At 38.4% G+C, this 13,624-nt stretch overlaps 1 protein-coding gene across 4 annotated transcripts in view; it reads left to right on the plus strand.

The window, feature by feature from the left end:
• Positions 1 to 13,624, plus strand: part of SDK1 (sidekick cell adhesion molecule 1) — a 363,622-nt gene that overhangs the window by 166,646 nt on the left and 183,352 nt on the right. Inside the window, exon 1 of one of the 4 annotated variants that reach the window (XM_042863997.1) lies at positions 3,431 to 3,514. The exons of the other annotated variants lie outside the window; for them this stretch is intronic. Within the exon in view, the coding sequence (XP_042719931.1) occupies positions 3,439 to 3,514 (76 nt within the window). The 5' untranslated portion in view covers positions 3,431 to 3,438. Of the gene's footprint in view, positions 1 to 3,430; positions 3,515 to 13,624 lie in introns of those variants that run through there. 4 annotated transcript variants of the gene reach the window in all.

The raw sequence follows: 13,624 nt of genomic DNA on the forward strand, positions 1-13,624 counted from the left end.
AGGGAGTTGGGGACTAAACATTAATTTTCTGGCTTGGTTGCGTTGCAATTAATTTGAAATAGTAGGGTGCCATATTCCACCCAGCTCCCCCTGTTGCTATGAAAAGACACTTCATTCTGCAATGGTAGGCGCTGACACGAGGCTAAACAGAATGTGTTTGTCTCTGGTTGAGGCCTATTTTGTTTTTCAATTTCATGTCTCAAAACAAAATTTTACAGAAGGAAAGAATTCAATTTCAGACTGTTATAAAGAAAAGTTCCCATGATTGCTCAAGATGTTTGGGTCACTTCCAGTGGCACTAAAAGTGAAATACTCCTTACATTGTTGGAGAAGAAGTAGAGAAAATAGTGCTGCTTCACCTGTCGATGCAGTTGATGCAATACCACTTTTGACATCCTTCTGTCAGGTTTGTTAAGATTAGTTCTCAGAAGCGTCTGAGCAGACATTTTCCTCTCCGGAAGAAAGCATTTCGCAAACATAATTTTTCATATTAACCATCAAGGTTTGCTCAAGTCAGCAGATGTTGAGGATCCTTCATGGCTATGTTTGAAACACACTGCTGTGTGAATTTTTCATGGCTGGTTCCAGCTTTCAGGTGTCGGAAGAATTAAAGGAGTGGGCAGGAACCCCCAGAGAGCAGAGATTTCTGTTCTGAGGTCAAATTCAGGCAAAGTTCTATAAACTTGTCAAGCTCTTTTTAGTTCATGCTGAGGGGATTTATTTCACTTAGGCTCTGTGGTCAGTACCGTTGAGGTGGAACGGATGCCTCGATGTAGCGTTGCTTTCTGTGGGTTTTGTTGTTGGTTGGTTTTGTGTTTTTTTTTGGGGGTGGGGGGAGGGGAATTTGATGATGGGTGGGAAAGGAACAAGAGATGAAACGAAATTGTGTTTCTGTGCTGTAATTGTACTGCACATGCCTGAGGTTCTGATCAGATACAGGAGAAGTCTAACAGAACATGCATCAGCTCCCCAGCCGCTGGTTTGAATGGGTTCTTTGTAAGAATGACGCTTTTTTCCTCTTCTGTTTTCTGCACAGGCTTTGCTCTCTGTGGGCAGAGTTTCCAGGAAAGATATCCCAGCAATTGTCACATGTAATTTCATGAGTAAATGTGTGCCCTCGCTTTGTTACCCAGAAAGCTAATTTAAATGAGGCTGTTGAAGTGTTTGGGGTTTGAAATTGAATGTTAAGGATAAAATCTGTGCAAATGCCATCATTAATACCCTGGAAAAATGCTATGGTTCTTGATGCTTTTTCTTCAGTACCTCCGATCTGCTCTCATACTAAGGGACACACATCTATTTTTTTTTTTAAGCAGAGATTTTTGTTTCTCATTATTTTGAAAATGGAATACAATTCAGCTGTGCTTTTGGGATGCATATATTTAAATCAAATACACTGAAGTATTATATCTGTAACAAAAAGGAGTACATTGAGTTAATGTTAAAAGTTTATTGTTGTTTTTTATAACATTGGAACAAATTTTAAGTTAAGCTTTGTTCAGGACTAGGAGGTGTGTTCAAGGCTGATGTTCCCAACGGTTTGCCCTATTTATCTACTGAGAGAAGGACACTGTATTGCAGTGTAGAATCACATTGCATGCATTAGGAAGAAATAGAAGCTTATCGTATTTTAACAACATTCTAGGACTCCAAATTTCACTGCCAGATCTTTTCCATAGTTCTTTGCCCTTTCTCTCCTCGCAGGAAAACTTCACACTTCTAATGGTAGTGGTATAAAGGGAAACCTGTGGTTAAAATCCTACATTGCTAACCTGCAGGAATAATAAAGATCAGATGAGGAACATCTGTGGCAGCTTGAACTTTGCTTTGGCTTTGCTCAAACGTTCTATCAGTGCTCTTTCTGATAAATAGCATAAAGGCTGATCTGTCTCCAGTTTCTTCCTCTTTCTTTGGACTATTTTTGATGACATTATTGGCACACATGATGCATGTTTTTATCTGCTACAACTCCCCTTCCAAGAAACTTGTTTCTGCTCTGCTAGTAGAACTTGGATTCTAGTTGATTTTCCTCAGAGTCCTTACAATATTTTAAATATATCAATCAACTGATGATGTCTTTTTGGAATGGAAAGGCAATAGAATAAATTTCCTGTATGGTTGTTTGTTGGTTTTTTTTTTTAGGGTTTTTTTTTTCAGTCTTACTATTGAAGAGAATGTGAACAGCCAAAATCAACATATAATATACTGACGTGTCTGATACTTGCTTTTCATCATGTAGCTCAACAACTGTAGAAAGCTTTAAATGCACTCTTTATGGAAAGAGTTCCTTCCTTTTCTAGCTAATGCCACTTACACAACATTTGTTATTACAGGGAATTGTCCCTTGCCTGTGGAGCTGGGAAAATGCACACCAGTGAGTGCATGTTCCTTTGGCATATGCACAGACATTAGGCATCCTGAGAAAATGTCACATGATAGAGTTTCTGAAATCTATCTCATTATTTTAACCAAACTTCCAGTTACACTTGTCTGTTTGCAAGGCTGGTTATTCTTTTTGTAAGAGATTGGGAATACACACACTCTCTCAAAATCCTGGGTTGTCTTCAAAACCCTTTATTTATATCTGACACATGCAATTAATCTCTCCCTATCTCTAATCACTTTTGCTATTACATTCATTGCAGTGATTTGTATCCTATCTCTGTCGCTGCTCTGTAATTGATATGTGGAGATAAGAGATTCTTAGAGGACACAAACAAGGAAAAAAGAAAATTGAATCCACCTTGCAATCATTTTATAAAAAGTGACATACATCAATTATACATGCTATCCAGGAAAATGCCATCCTGAACAAACTGTGATGATTTGTTAGAAGACCAACATAAGAGAAATGTCAGAAAACTTTTCTGGGCAGAAAGGTATTGCTAGTTCAGTTGTGTGCTCCTTAATGTCACTGATTGACCTACAATTCTTTAAAATAATTCAGAATTTACAAAGAAAATATTTTTCTTCAGAGCTTTTTGTCATAGTCAAGCTTGTCCTGGTGGTCCAGCATGGGATAAGATGGAAAAGAAGCTGTTGAAATCAATGTTAGTTTCATCTGGCAGAAAAAGGTGGTGTTGGGCACTCGAGTGAGTCATCTTTCTGGGGTGAAAATGGTAAAAGTGATAGCATAGCCCAATTGCTACTTAACTGCCTTCTGCCACAAGACTAATTCTGTCTGGTTTCTTTGTTCTATTTCAGTGCAGTCAGGAAGGGAACTAATTTGCTGCTGTCTCTTGTTCAAATACTAATTAGTTCCTGTCCATACCTGTGAGCTTAAGTAATGCTTTTGGATCTTTGGAAATCTGTTCAGTGTATACTGACAGTGCTACTAAAATTACCTACTAGGAAATGGGCACGATAAATAAACATAAGTAGATGTCATAAATAACAGTAGTAGAAATCATTAAACAGCTGAAAGTAAAGCAGCATCCAATGCTGGTTCCCTTTGTGGGATGGTGGGGCTGGCAGAATATCCTTTCCCTAGGTCTCTTCATTTCTTCGCTATCAGGTATGGACAAGATAAATGCACTTTGTAAAAAACTTAGAGGAGAAAGAAATACAGCTATTTGTAGGCATTTGTAGAGGGCTTTGAGTTTCAGTGCATATAATTACTCTGAAGCTTTAAAAGGAATAGCTGAGACTCTGAGACTCTCAGAGTCAATTTATCCTTTCTGAGCATTACCTTTTGATCTCCTATGAATCCCGTTCAGTTGTGCTACATTCCGGAAGTGTTTCAAGTATCTGACTTGAAATCTTTCTCTTGTTTTAAACACCTTGTTGGGTGTTTAAATTATTGTTAAGAGTTGATAAACCTTACTGAGAGGGTGTAGGGAACCTTAGCCTAAACATGCTATTCGGATGGAAAGCACATTCTGAGGAAAAAAATACCTGTGTAATAAGTGCTATGACAGCTCTGTGCTGTTCTGCAATGACAGGAGTTGTCCTGGTTGTTCTGTGAAGGAGAGGCTAAAAAGATATAAAGATATTACCGTTAATAAAAAAAAAGTGAGAAGCATCTTTACTTCTAAGTGGATAAATTAGCATGATGTCACTTTTTATTCATAGGAGTAGAACTTCTCTGCAATGAAAAAAAAAAGTAATTAGAATCTATCTGAGTGTTCTTTAAAGTGCCGTTGTGTTAGGCAAGTTTGAAATGTCTCATATACAGTATAGATTAGGAATGATAAATATGTTCCAAACAGATGTTTAATAGAATGACTTCTGCACTTACTTACTGCAAAAGCCTCAATGTATCCTAACTATTGTAATTCACATGCTGAGGGCCTGCATGGCAGAACCCCCCAGCATCTTTACAGGAACTGATTTTCATCGCATTCTTTCATAAACATATGGTAGCTCGAGGGTTATCATTTTCAAAACTTTTTATATTAAAGATAGTTTTAATCTCTTCTCCTCATATATCAGAGAACAGGAAAATTAAACAAGGATAGGACTTCCTATCTATGTCTTAGTGGAGGAAAAAAAAGAAACAACTTCAAAATAAGCATTTCAGACTCAAGACATGCACAGTTGCATGGCACCTATACAGCTTTAAATCATCTCCTTTGTGTAGGCACGTTATGGTAAGGCATTATATTTGATTGCTGCTGCTGTACAGTTCAGCAGAGGAGAGGGTCAGTGTGTAAATCAGAACTTATCGTTGTTGCGTTCCTTTGAAATTGGCTAACCAATTTTTGCTCCAATTCTTAACAAAAATGTTTAATACTGGAAATTCATTTAGATCTTGCAAGAACTTGCTATCAATTTTCAAGTAATTCAGAATAATTGAACTTTCATCTCTCATTTATGATAGGAAGAGAAACTCAAATTTGACTTTGACCTTGGTTGCCTCACCTGCTATACCCAAAATCCTCATTGACTTCTTGCCCTCTTGGTTGTACTGTGAGAGCAGTAAGGTGCCAGCACAGGGTGTGCATGGCTCGTCCTTCTTGTTCTTCTCAGTTTGGAGTGGTTACACATCAAAGCAATCCAAGTTCTGATTCTTACAAATTGCATGGTAAGGTAATAAAGCCACTGAACTATTTGTACACACAGTCTTTATCTGTACCTCAAAAACAATCCTCAGTCATAAACTGTGTATTTTTATGGTAGATAAATCATGTCAGTTATATCACATGGGAACAAAATTACACCTGTAATCTGAGAGAAGATCATAGCTAAATAGTGTATCTGTTACAAACTGAGTTTTCTGTGCTAGAACAGAAGGGATGTGGCAGCCAGGAAGGTGCATAGTGTCCTGGTCCCTTAGGCTGAGCTCGTGCAGAAATGATATCAGATTTGTCCAACTGTGTTTGCTGTTCATGTGCTGAAGAACAAGCAGCTGACGGCTGTCGTGGATAGGGGATATATTGCAGGGATCGGACAGTTCTGCGGCCTGAAGAAGGAAAAGCAGTTCTGTGCAGTAGTGATTTTTATTTTCATTTGTTCCTAATCCACTAAGGAGGAATATCAATACAAGCTTGCTTATTTCCTTCATGTTGGATGTATTTGGATGCACTCTGCAAAGCCACGTGCTCACAGCCCAGTTTGGTCAGGGCAGGGAAGGCCCAGAAAGGCTGCAGTGCTGTGCGCTGTCGCTGCTAGGGAACGTCCCTGTCCTCCTGGGCGTCAGATCGCTGACAGCAAGGCTGGCACAGCTATTACTGAAAGTAATTGGCAGTGAGTGATTAAAATTGCAGATGGCCTTTTCAAGGTGATTATGAATATTAAATCAAGCCTGTAAAAGCAAGCTAAAAAGGCCCGCGAAAGCGAAAAGAGAATATGCTGAGGGTAATTGCAGCAGAGGGTGTTTTGCATTCTCATGTTAGCATACGTGCCGTGCTCATCCAAACCCACCCACCCAACCACAAGGTAATTCAAATGGACCTGCTGTGTCAGCAGGTAGAACTGTTCCATTCTGTAAGCCCCTCACGGGTCTCACCCTGCTGGATGGAGCACTTTTGGGTCCATCACTGTCACCGCTGAGCAGTGATCACTGAGCAGTGTCCAACATACATGTGCCGTGCTGTGCAATTAACAGTGATCTCTTCCTGTTCTTTTCCAATTATAAGTAATTATGACAAATGTTCTTTTCCACATCGCCATGGAACAAGGCCAAGAATTACCGTGCAGTGGCTTAATTTCATTCAGGGAACTTTATCTCACAAAGCAAAGGTTAGCTGGGAACCTTAATCTAAGCTTCGCTTTGTTCCATAGTTTAAAATGGAAATTTGAGGTGCAGGCAAAAAGAAACAAAGAGAAGGCAGATAAATGTCTTTGTTTTGAGCAGTATTTATTCTGTATATATTTGTATATATATTTTAAATAAATGTACAGAAAGTTTGCACATACCAAATGGCTGTGAACTTACAGCCCCAGGGGGAGTGCTTTCTTGTGCATATTGTGATTATAGACTCATCACTTTCCGACCAATTTCATGCTTTCAAATAAAACAATTTTCTATGGTTGCTTATACTTCAGTGTATTATTATTGTATTGATTCTCAAACTTCATGCTGGACTATCCGGGCTGCTCTTGAACTGCAAAACGCCACGGGATTTATTGCAAAGATTTATATAAAATCTGCTGTGCAATTACTGCTTATTACCTTTGGTGTGACAGGAGTCATTTGTTTAATCATTTTCCCTTCAGACAATTCTTTGGTTCACCTGAATTGTGTGGCCGTTGCGATGTTAGTGGTTTTGCTGTCTATTGATTCCTCATCTAAATTAATATTATTTTATTTATGGATATTCCCTTGGTAAATTTAATAGTGAATTCTGCTTATTCCACTGCAATAATGCTTATTTCTAGCCATATTGGCATAGGAATTGGTCTTTGGGCTCTTTGACAAAAAGTTTTGCATTATGAGAGCATTGTAAAAAGCTATTTAAAAAATACCTGAAATATCTCTCATTGGTTCTTTCTTAGTGCAGAAAGTGTGTGTTTTAAGGAGCAGATTGTCTAACCACATACATCATACTTCTCTTTTACCACAGAAAGACAAATTTCACCTTTTCATTTGAATAGATGGTGCCCAAAAAGTTATGAGGAATTAAAAAGTGGGGGAAAAGAAACTTTTTTCAAAGAAAGAAGCAGTTGGTTGAAATAGGACAATATTATGTTCATGCAATCTCAGGACATGTAAATTTCAACTCTTTAAAACTGCAGCTCCTCACAAAGTGCCCTGTGTGAAATATAAGCCCAGTAGATGCGGCAGACTGTTTAGCATTGAAGGTATCTTGATAGAATTCAGATTATCAGCTGCCCTTTGGCTTTGTGGAAGGGTATTGATTACTTTGGTACATGATTGATACATCATGTTGTAACAGATGAGAGTCTGCGTTCCTTTGCAAACGAGTATTATTGGCCGTGCTGCTAACAAACACAACAACATGCATTAGATGTGATGAGCAGAGGAATAGCCTTTGATTAAACTGTACCTGACAGATCAGATATGCTCAGTGATGAAGAGGGCAATCTGCACTTCACAGGCTGCTGGGGAGAAATATTATGGGATCTGGCAGACCTTCTTGGTTCTGAGAGTTAAGTGCTGAACTCCCATCCTGAGAATAATGCAGCATTGATTTTCAAAACCCAGTCTGGAGCAGAGGAATGGTGTTTTGCTGTAGCTTGTGATGGCACTGACAGCACTGCCACAGTGCCACGGGGGCAGGCAGCTGGGCAGCTGAACAGGGCCTCCTGTGGGGTTAAAAGATGGGAAGGCAGTGTAATTGTCAAAATAACCTTTGTGGGTTTTTTTCCCACAAGATTGTAGCAATGGCTTTCAGAAGGTGTTTGTAAAGAAAAAAGAGCCGGACCTCTAATTAGTGCATCTGCTCACATATCTTTTCATGAAGGGGAAGGATGAAATAACAGTTACCTGGAGTCTGGCTAGCAGATGCAGGTAGGTAGCTTCATTCTTGGTTACTCTCTTTTCATTCTTTCATTGCTTATACCAGAGAGGTGTTGAGGTGTTTTTAATTTTGTCAAAATATTTCCAAGTTGTAAAACTTAAAACATCCAAGTTATGAATTTCCCATGAATAATGGGACCAAGGCTTTGCAAGCTTGGTTTATGTCACTGCTTTTAAAGCAATATATAAAGCTTTTTTTTGTTGTTGTTTGTTTGTTTGTTTGTTTTTGTTTTTGTTTTTGTCAGGAGAAGGAGACTATGGGTTTAAATCAGAGATTTATGAAGTCAGCAGACAATCCTCTTTGCAAACTTTAAAGCCTGAACATTAATGACTAATTATCTTATTTAAGTTTGGTGTGGATCTCATACCTCCTCTCAGTTTTACTTGGCTGACATCTGACTGTCTTCAGAGTTTTTACATGTGCTGCATGAGATATTGACCGGAGGAACAGGAAGTACAGAAGTCATCTGTGCATTGAATTTGAAGAAGTTACATATTACCATAAATATTCTTAAATCAGTGGATTTTTTAAAAAATATTCAGTAGAAATGAATACAATTTACATAATATTTGTGATGCAAAAGTCCAACAGTCACAACTTTTAACCAGAAATTTCTATAGTAAATTTAACTTCCTTGGTGCAGCATAAGCTCTGTGATTTACAGAAAGCTTTGCCAGTGAGCATAAACAGCAAACTAGCAAACCTGTCTGCACTGATGGCCCTTCTGACTCCAGGAGAAATGATCTCTGGAAGAACACTGGCCTATAATCAAATGGTTCTGCAATTTAGGTCATTTCAGCATCCAATTATGTTTTTCAGACATATCTATTAAAACAAACAAAAAAAAAAAGAGGAGAGACAGTGACAACTGGAGTTATTGTAGACAGCGTATGCTGCAAGAATAGAATGAATGTGAAATTGTACAGCTTTTGAAATACATCACAGAGAGATTGAGTGGTTTGGGCTTTTCTTCTATTTTTTTTTTTTAATTCTTTTTTTTCTTTCTTAAAGTGTGCAGCAGTGTTTTGTCACCTCATTCTTTACTGCAGCAGGCTTGTGTTTCAAATGAGGTAAAAGTGAGCTGTGCTGAGCAATTAATGCAGGAAGAAGAGAGGCTTGCATCATCTTATACTTTGCCTTCTGCTAATTGAGCAATATGAAGGGACGAGGTTTGCCTTTAGTGCCAGGGCTGTTCCTTCCAATGAGCCCCTAAACACAGTGCAAGATGTCATTTCTTTTTGTCTTTGATCACCACAGGAACTTTAGAATCTGTGTTTCAGAAAGAAAAACGCAGGTAGCAGTGCCTGGAAACATGGTGCAAAGCTCACCCAAACTGTCTGACGGTGAGCAGAAATGAATGAGGAGTGCAGGTCTTGGGACAGGTGTGGAAGCACAAATGGCTGCGAATGCATTGCTTCATCAGCTTGTAGAACTCAGTTTGATGAGCTCTGCAGAAAATGAGGACAGCAGTTCTTTCTTTCCTGCAGCAATGTGTTCCATGCTGTCCATTCAGAAATTATAACACAAACGTAGGAGGGAACAAGAGTCCTTTGCCAGTGACAGTGGATTTCTGCTGTCAGTGATTCTCGTTTTGTTGCTTCGCTCTGCTTCTACCAAACCATGAATTCTGAAAGCAACACAACCAAGTTGTTCATGCAGTTATGGATTTAAGGGAATGTGATTCTCATTCACAAGGGGAGTTTGCGCGTGAGAGAGAGCCTTCTTTTTTACAATATGCCACCAGGATGCTAAAGTAACTCAGAGATTCATTTGTAAAACATTCTGAATCAATTAAGGCTTTAATCAGCAAGCAGCAAATTTCAGATGGCTCGTGGACTAATTTTACCATCTCCTATCAACACGAACCTAAGCTGGAAAAAGAAAACAATTAAGGAGGTATAATTATCTGTCCTGATTACTGAATTAGAAGAGTCTGTGTTTATTCCATTGCTATGTAAAAAGAGAAATCTACTTTGAAAAACAATTTAAAGCAGCTGCAAGATGGCTAAGGTTTGCATGGTGCAATGTAAGGATTTGTTAGGACAGTTTTGGAAGAGTTTTTGTAGTCAATGACTGTCATACAAATCCTGGAGACTGCTCAACAGCTGTGGTGTATTGCACAAACTCTGGCACAGAAAGCATTTTTCTGCCTTTGCTTAAAACAAGGCTGGATTTCCAGGGCAGAGTCTCATTTACAATTATTTGTCCAAGCATTAGTTTGATTCATATCTGATGATTGCAGAAATCTTGCAATTTTTGGAGGCCAGGAATTAATGTCCTTACTGAAGTTCCCATGTGATGGCAACCTTACTAGAAAGCAGGGTGGGAAAAGCATCTCTGCACAACCAACCATGCGGTCTCATTTTCCTGGGGCAGTGTTTTCCTGCTGCCAAGTGGTGTTACTTTAAATTATCGGTATTTTATTTGGCTTAATTTGAGAAGAAGCTTACAGAGATAGATAGACCAAACTTATTATGTAATTCTTTCTCACACCAGATTTTTAGGTTTGGTAGGATTTACATTTCCAGCTTAGCAGAGAGATGAACACAGATCTGTGACTGAGCTTTGTTTACCCTTTCTATCTTCCCAGATCTGATAAGAATCCATAAACTGCATAAAACCTCTGGTAAACCCCTGGCTTACAATGCTGGTGTAATTTCTGTTTGAATATTTAGCTCGATGTTAATCCCGACGTATTTAGCTGCCACTCTGAAGGATTGTTACTGCATTCTGTGCAAAGTTCAGAATAAATGCCCAGAACTGTGGTGAGTTATGGGTCAATTACAGTAATTGGAAGGAAATGTAAACAAGAAACCTTACTGTTATCCAGCAGGAGTGATACCTCTATTTTTTATTAACAAGCTGTAAACAAGCCTGTCACCAGTCACTGATTCTGAAAAATGTGCCATATAACTTATTCCAGTAAATGGTATTTCTACATGGCATATGTGTCTCTTGGTAGTATTGGGTTTATTAAATACTGTTGAACAAAATTTTCAGTTGAATGAGATTAAAACTGTCTCCACAAGAGAACTGAACCTTATTTAAGCAGCAAGAGATAAGGCTGCCTCATCCACATTTCCTTTATAGAAGGTTGATTTTATAGTGCTGGTGATACTCAATTAATGGCTTACTATATTTTTAGAATATTTTTATTATTATTAAATAAACTAAAAGTACAATCACCATACAAATATAAATTACATCCTATCTGCTTGAACACACTTGTAAAAAGGCCCAACCGGTCTCTCGTTTACACAGTATCACATAAATTACAGTTTAATAATATTGTAATTTATGCAGATTTAATAAATATATTTGACTTTCAGAGCAATAAAATGGGTTGTGGCATTATCATAAAGGTAATTATTGCTGGTGTTGTCTGCCGCATTTCATTTTTAAATTAAGAAAATCCATAATGATAGGTATGTTTGAGTGGAAGTATATGATGTTCCCTAAGGACCCTTAGTGGTAATACTCTCTTAATTCAATACTGGATGCAATCTACAGTTGCTGGATTATGGTGCTTCTGGTAGAATTCTCCATGAACATCACCTTCTACTTTAGAGGCAAGAAATAACTGTACTTCAACTATTTGCCTTTGTTTCTTAGGCTGGATAGGTGAAGAAGTAAACTTTTACAAAGAAAAGTCCTTGGACTTCTTTTGCTTATTTTAGCATTATGAACATAAATGCATCTTTATTCAATCTTTACAAGCCTAAGTGCAAGTAGGACTGGTCATCATCAGTGTTTAATTTCCCTGCATAGCTTTACAAAAAGCAAAAGAACACTTATTTAAATAGAGAACTGGTTGCATTCTTGGAATGCCATACAGAGAACTGCAAATGCAAAGATTAGGCCGTGGATATATATCTGGTCTTACTTAAACACATCCCACAAAGATGACTTTTGGGATTAGGATATAGGAGAGACCAGACGGAAAAATGTGTGTTCTAAGACAAAGGTATGCTCTTATCAGCAAGAAAGCAAAAGATAATTCAAAGTAATTTATTTTAAACTCATTTGAGGCTCTAAGTGCCGTGGGCAAGCTGTGTAACCTTCCCCTTACTGTGCCATTGCTTTGTCGGCCGCATCAGACATTTCAGAAAGTATTGTGGGCTTGCTGGGAGAAGGTAGTCTGCAATTGTGTCTGTAGTGACATTGTTGTCATGTCTCACAAGAAGCCCTGTGCGGTGTTGCCGTGATTAGATAGATATTCAGCAGAAGAAGGTAGCTAAGACTGGTTAGCCATCTTCTGTGTGGCTTCTTTCTGTATGAAATACAGTGGCTGAGGAATCATTGGGTTGTTAACCTGGAACTCTTATTAATCAAAATCTTTAAAACATTCCAAAATTACCTCTTCTTTCTCATGGCTATCACTTCTAATAAGATTCTGATGTTAACCACGGAAAGGATATGTTGAAAAAGGTTGGCTATGGTTTCACCCAGTCTTGAGTACAGAGGGAGAAGATACTTGCATGAGAACAGAAGTCTAAAACACATGTATTTCAATTAAGAGAGTAAATTGCAGTAGGTGTTGGACTGGTGGGGAGTGTAGGGGTCTTCTCTTCTGCCAGAGCTAGCTTTCTCTCCTGTACTGATGGACAAACATTTTAGACAAATGTCATATTGAGAGATGAAGGCCCAAGCTGCTTAGAAAACCAGCTTGGAAAGGCTTCTCTAATGACTTGGGGAAAAGGGCAGACCGCAGTCAGTCTGCTCCTCTAGTAACCAAAGAGCACATAAATGTTAGATCTGTTTTCCTGGGAGACAAAGAGCAGATTATTCAGAGTGGGGAGTACATGCAGAGTTATTACCTCACCTGGTGAAATAGTATTAGCAGTATGGGTTTTGCTTACCACAAATATCACAAGGTTCCTTCATGTACTAGATGGGTCATGATGTATGCTAATAGACATCTTGTCTACAGGAAATCCAGATGGTCTCCCTTTCTTTCCTCTCCTACTTGATGCAAAAGGTCAGAAGAAAAGCAGCAGTGGGAATTCTTGCTGCCAGCACAAGGCACTTGACTGTGCCTGCATCGGTACAATAGACTTTAATTTCCTTTACACTGAACTAAGGTTAGGCTTGCTTAAAGGTCATTCTGTGCAATAGGTTTGTTTTGTTTTGCCATTTGCTTTATTTATTGAAAACAGCATTTTTCCTAGGAAGTGAAGTTGTTTCCCCTGCTTTTACCTCCCTTCTTAAGATGCTTTTGAAAGGTGTTTCTTTACTTGCTAAGCTCTGAAGTGCTTTTTCTGATAGTGAGAATATCAACTTGCAAAATCTTTGAGCTGGGATTGTTTCATCCTGCTGCATGTTACGTAAAAATACTGTGACATTTGGAACTGACCCTGCCCTTATTAACTCCAGTCTTGACAGAACTCTGAAATTATTCTATTATCTTTGCCATCTCTGACATATTCTGGAAATAAACTCCACCATACATTGGATATGACCAATGCTGTCATCACATGCTATTCTTTGGGAAGTCAAATGTTTTCTTTTATCAACTGTTGTTAGAAAAACAGTTTCAGAATCTTCCATTTCCAGTTGCTTGAAGTTTGTTGGCTTTAGAAATATACAGGAAAGGAGAACTGTGTTCTAAAGTAGGCCTGAGCTGGCTGTTTTGTGACTGTGACTTCATCGTACATTGGAAAATGGGTGCACCTGAAAGTACCTGAAAAGTGAAATTGTTAAAA

The sequence above is a fragment of the Lagopus leucura genome, unplaced genomic scaffold, assembly GCF_019238085.1.
Source record: "Lagopus leucura isolate 7727_CA_CO unplaced genomic scaffold, USGS_WTPT01 Super-Scaffold_760, whole genome shotgun sequence".
Classification (NCBI taxonomy): Eukaryota; Metazoa; Chordata; class Aves; order Galliformes; family Phasianidae; genus Lagopus; species Lagopus leucura.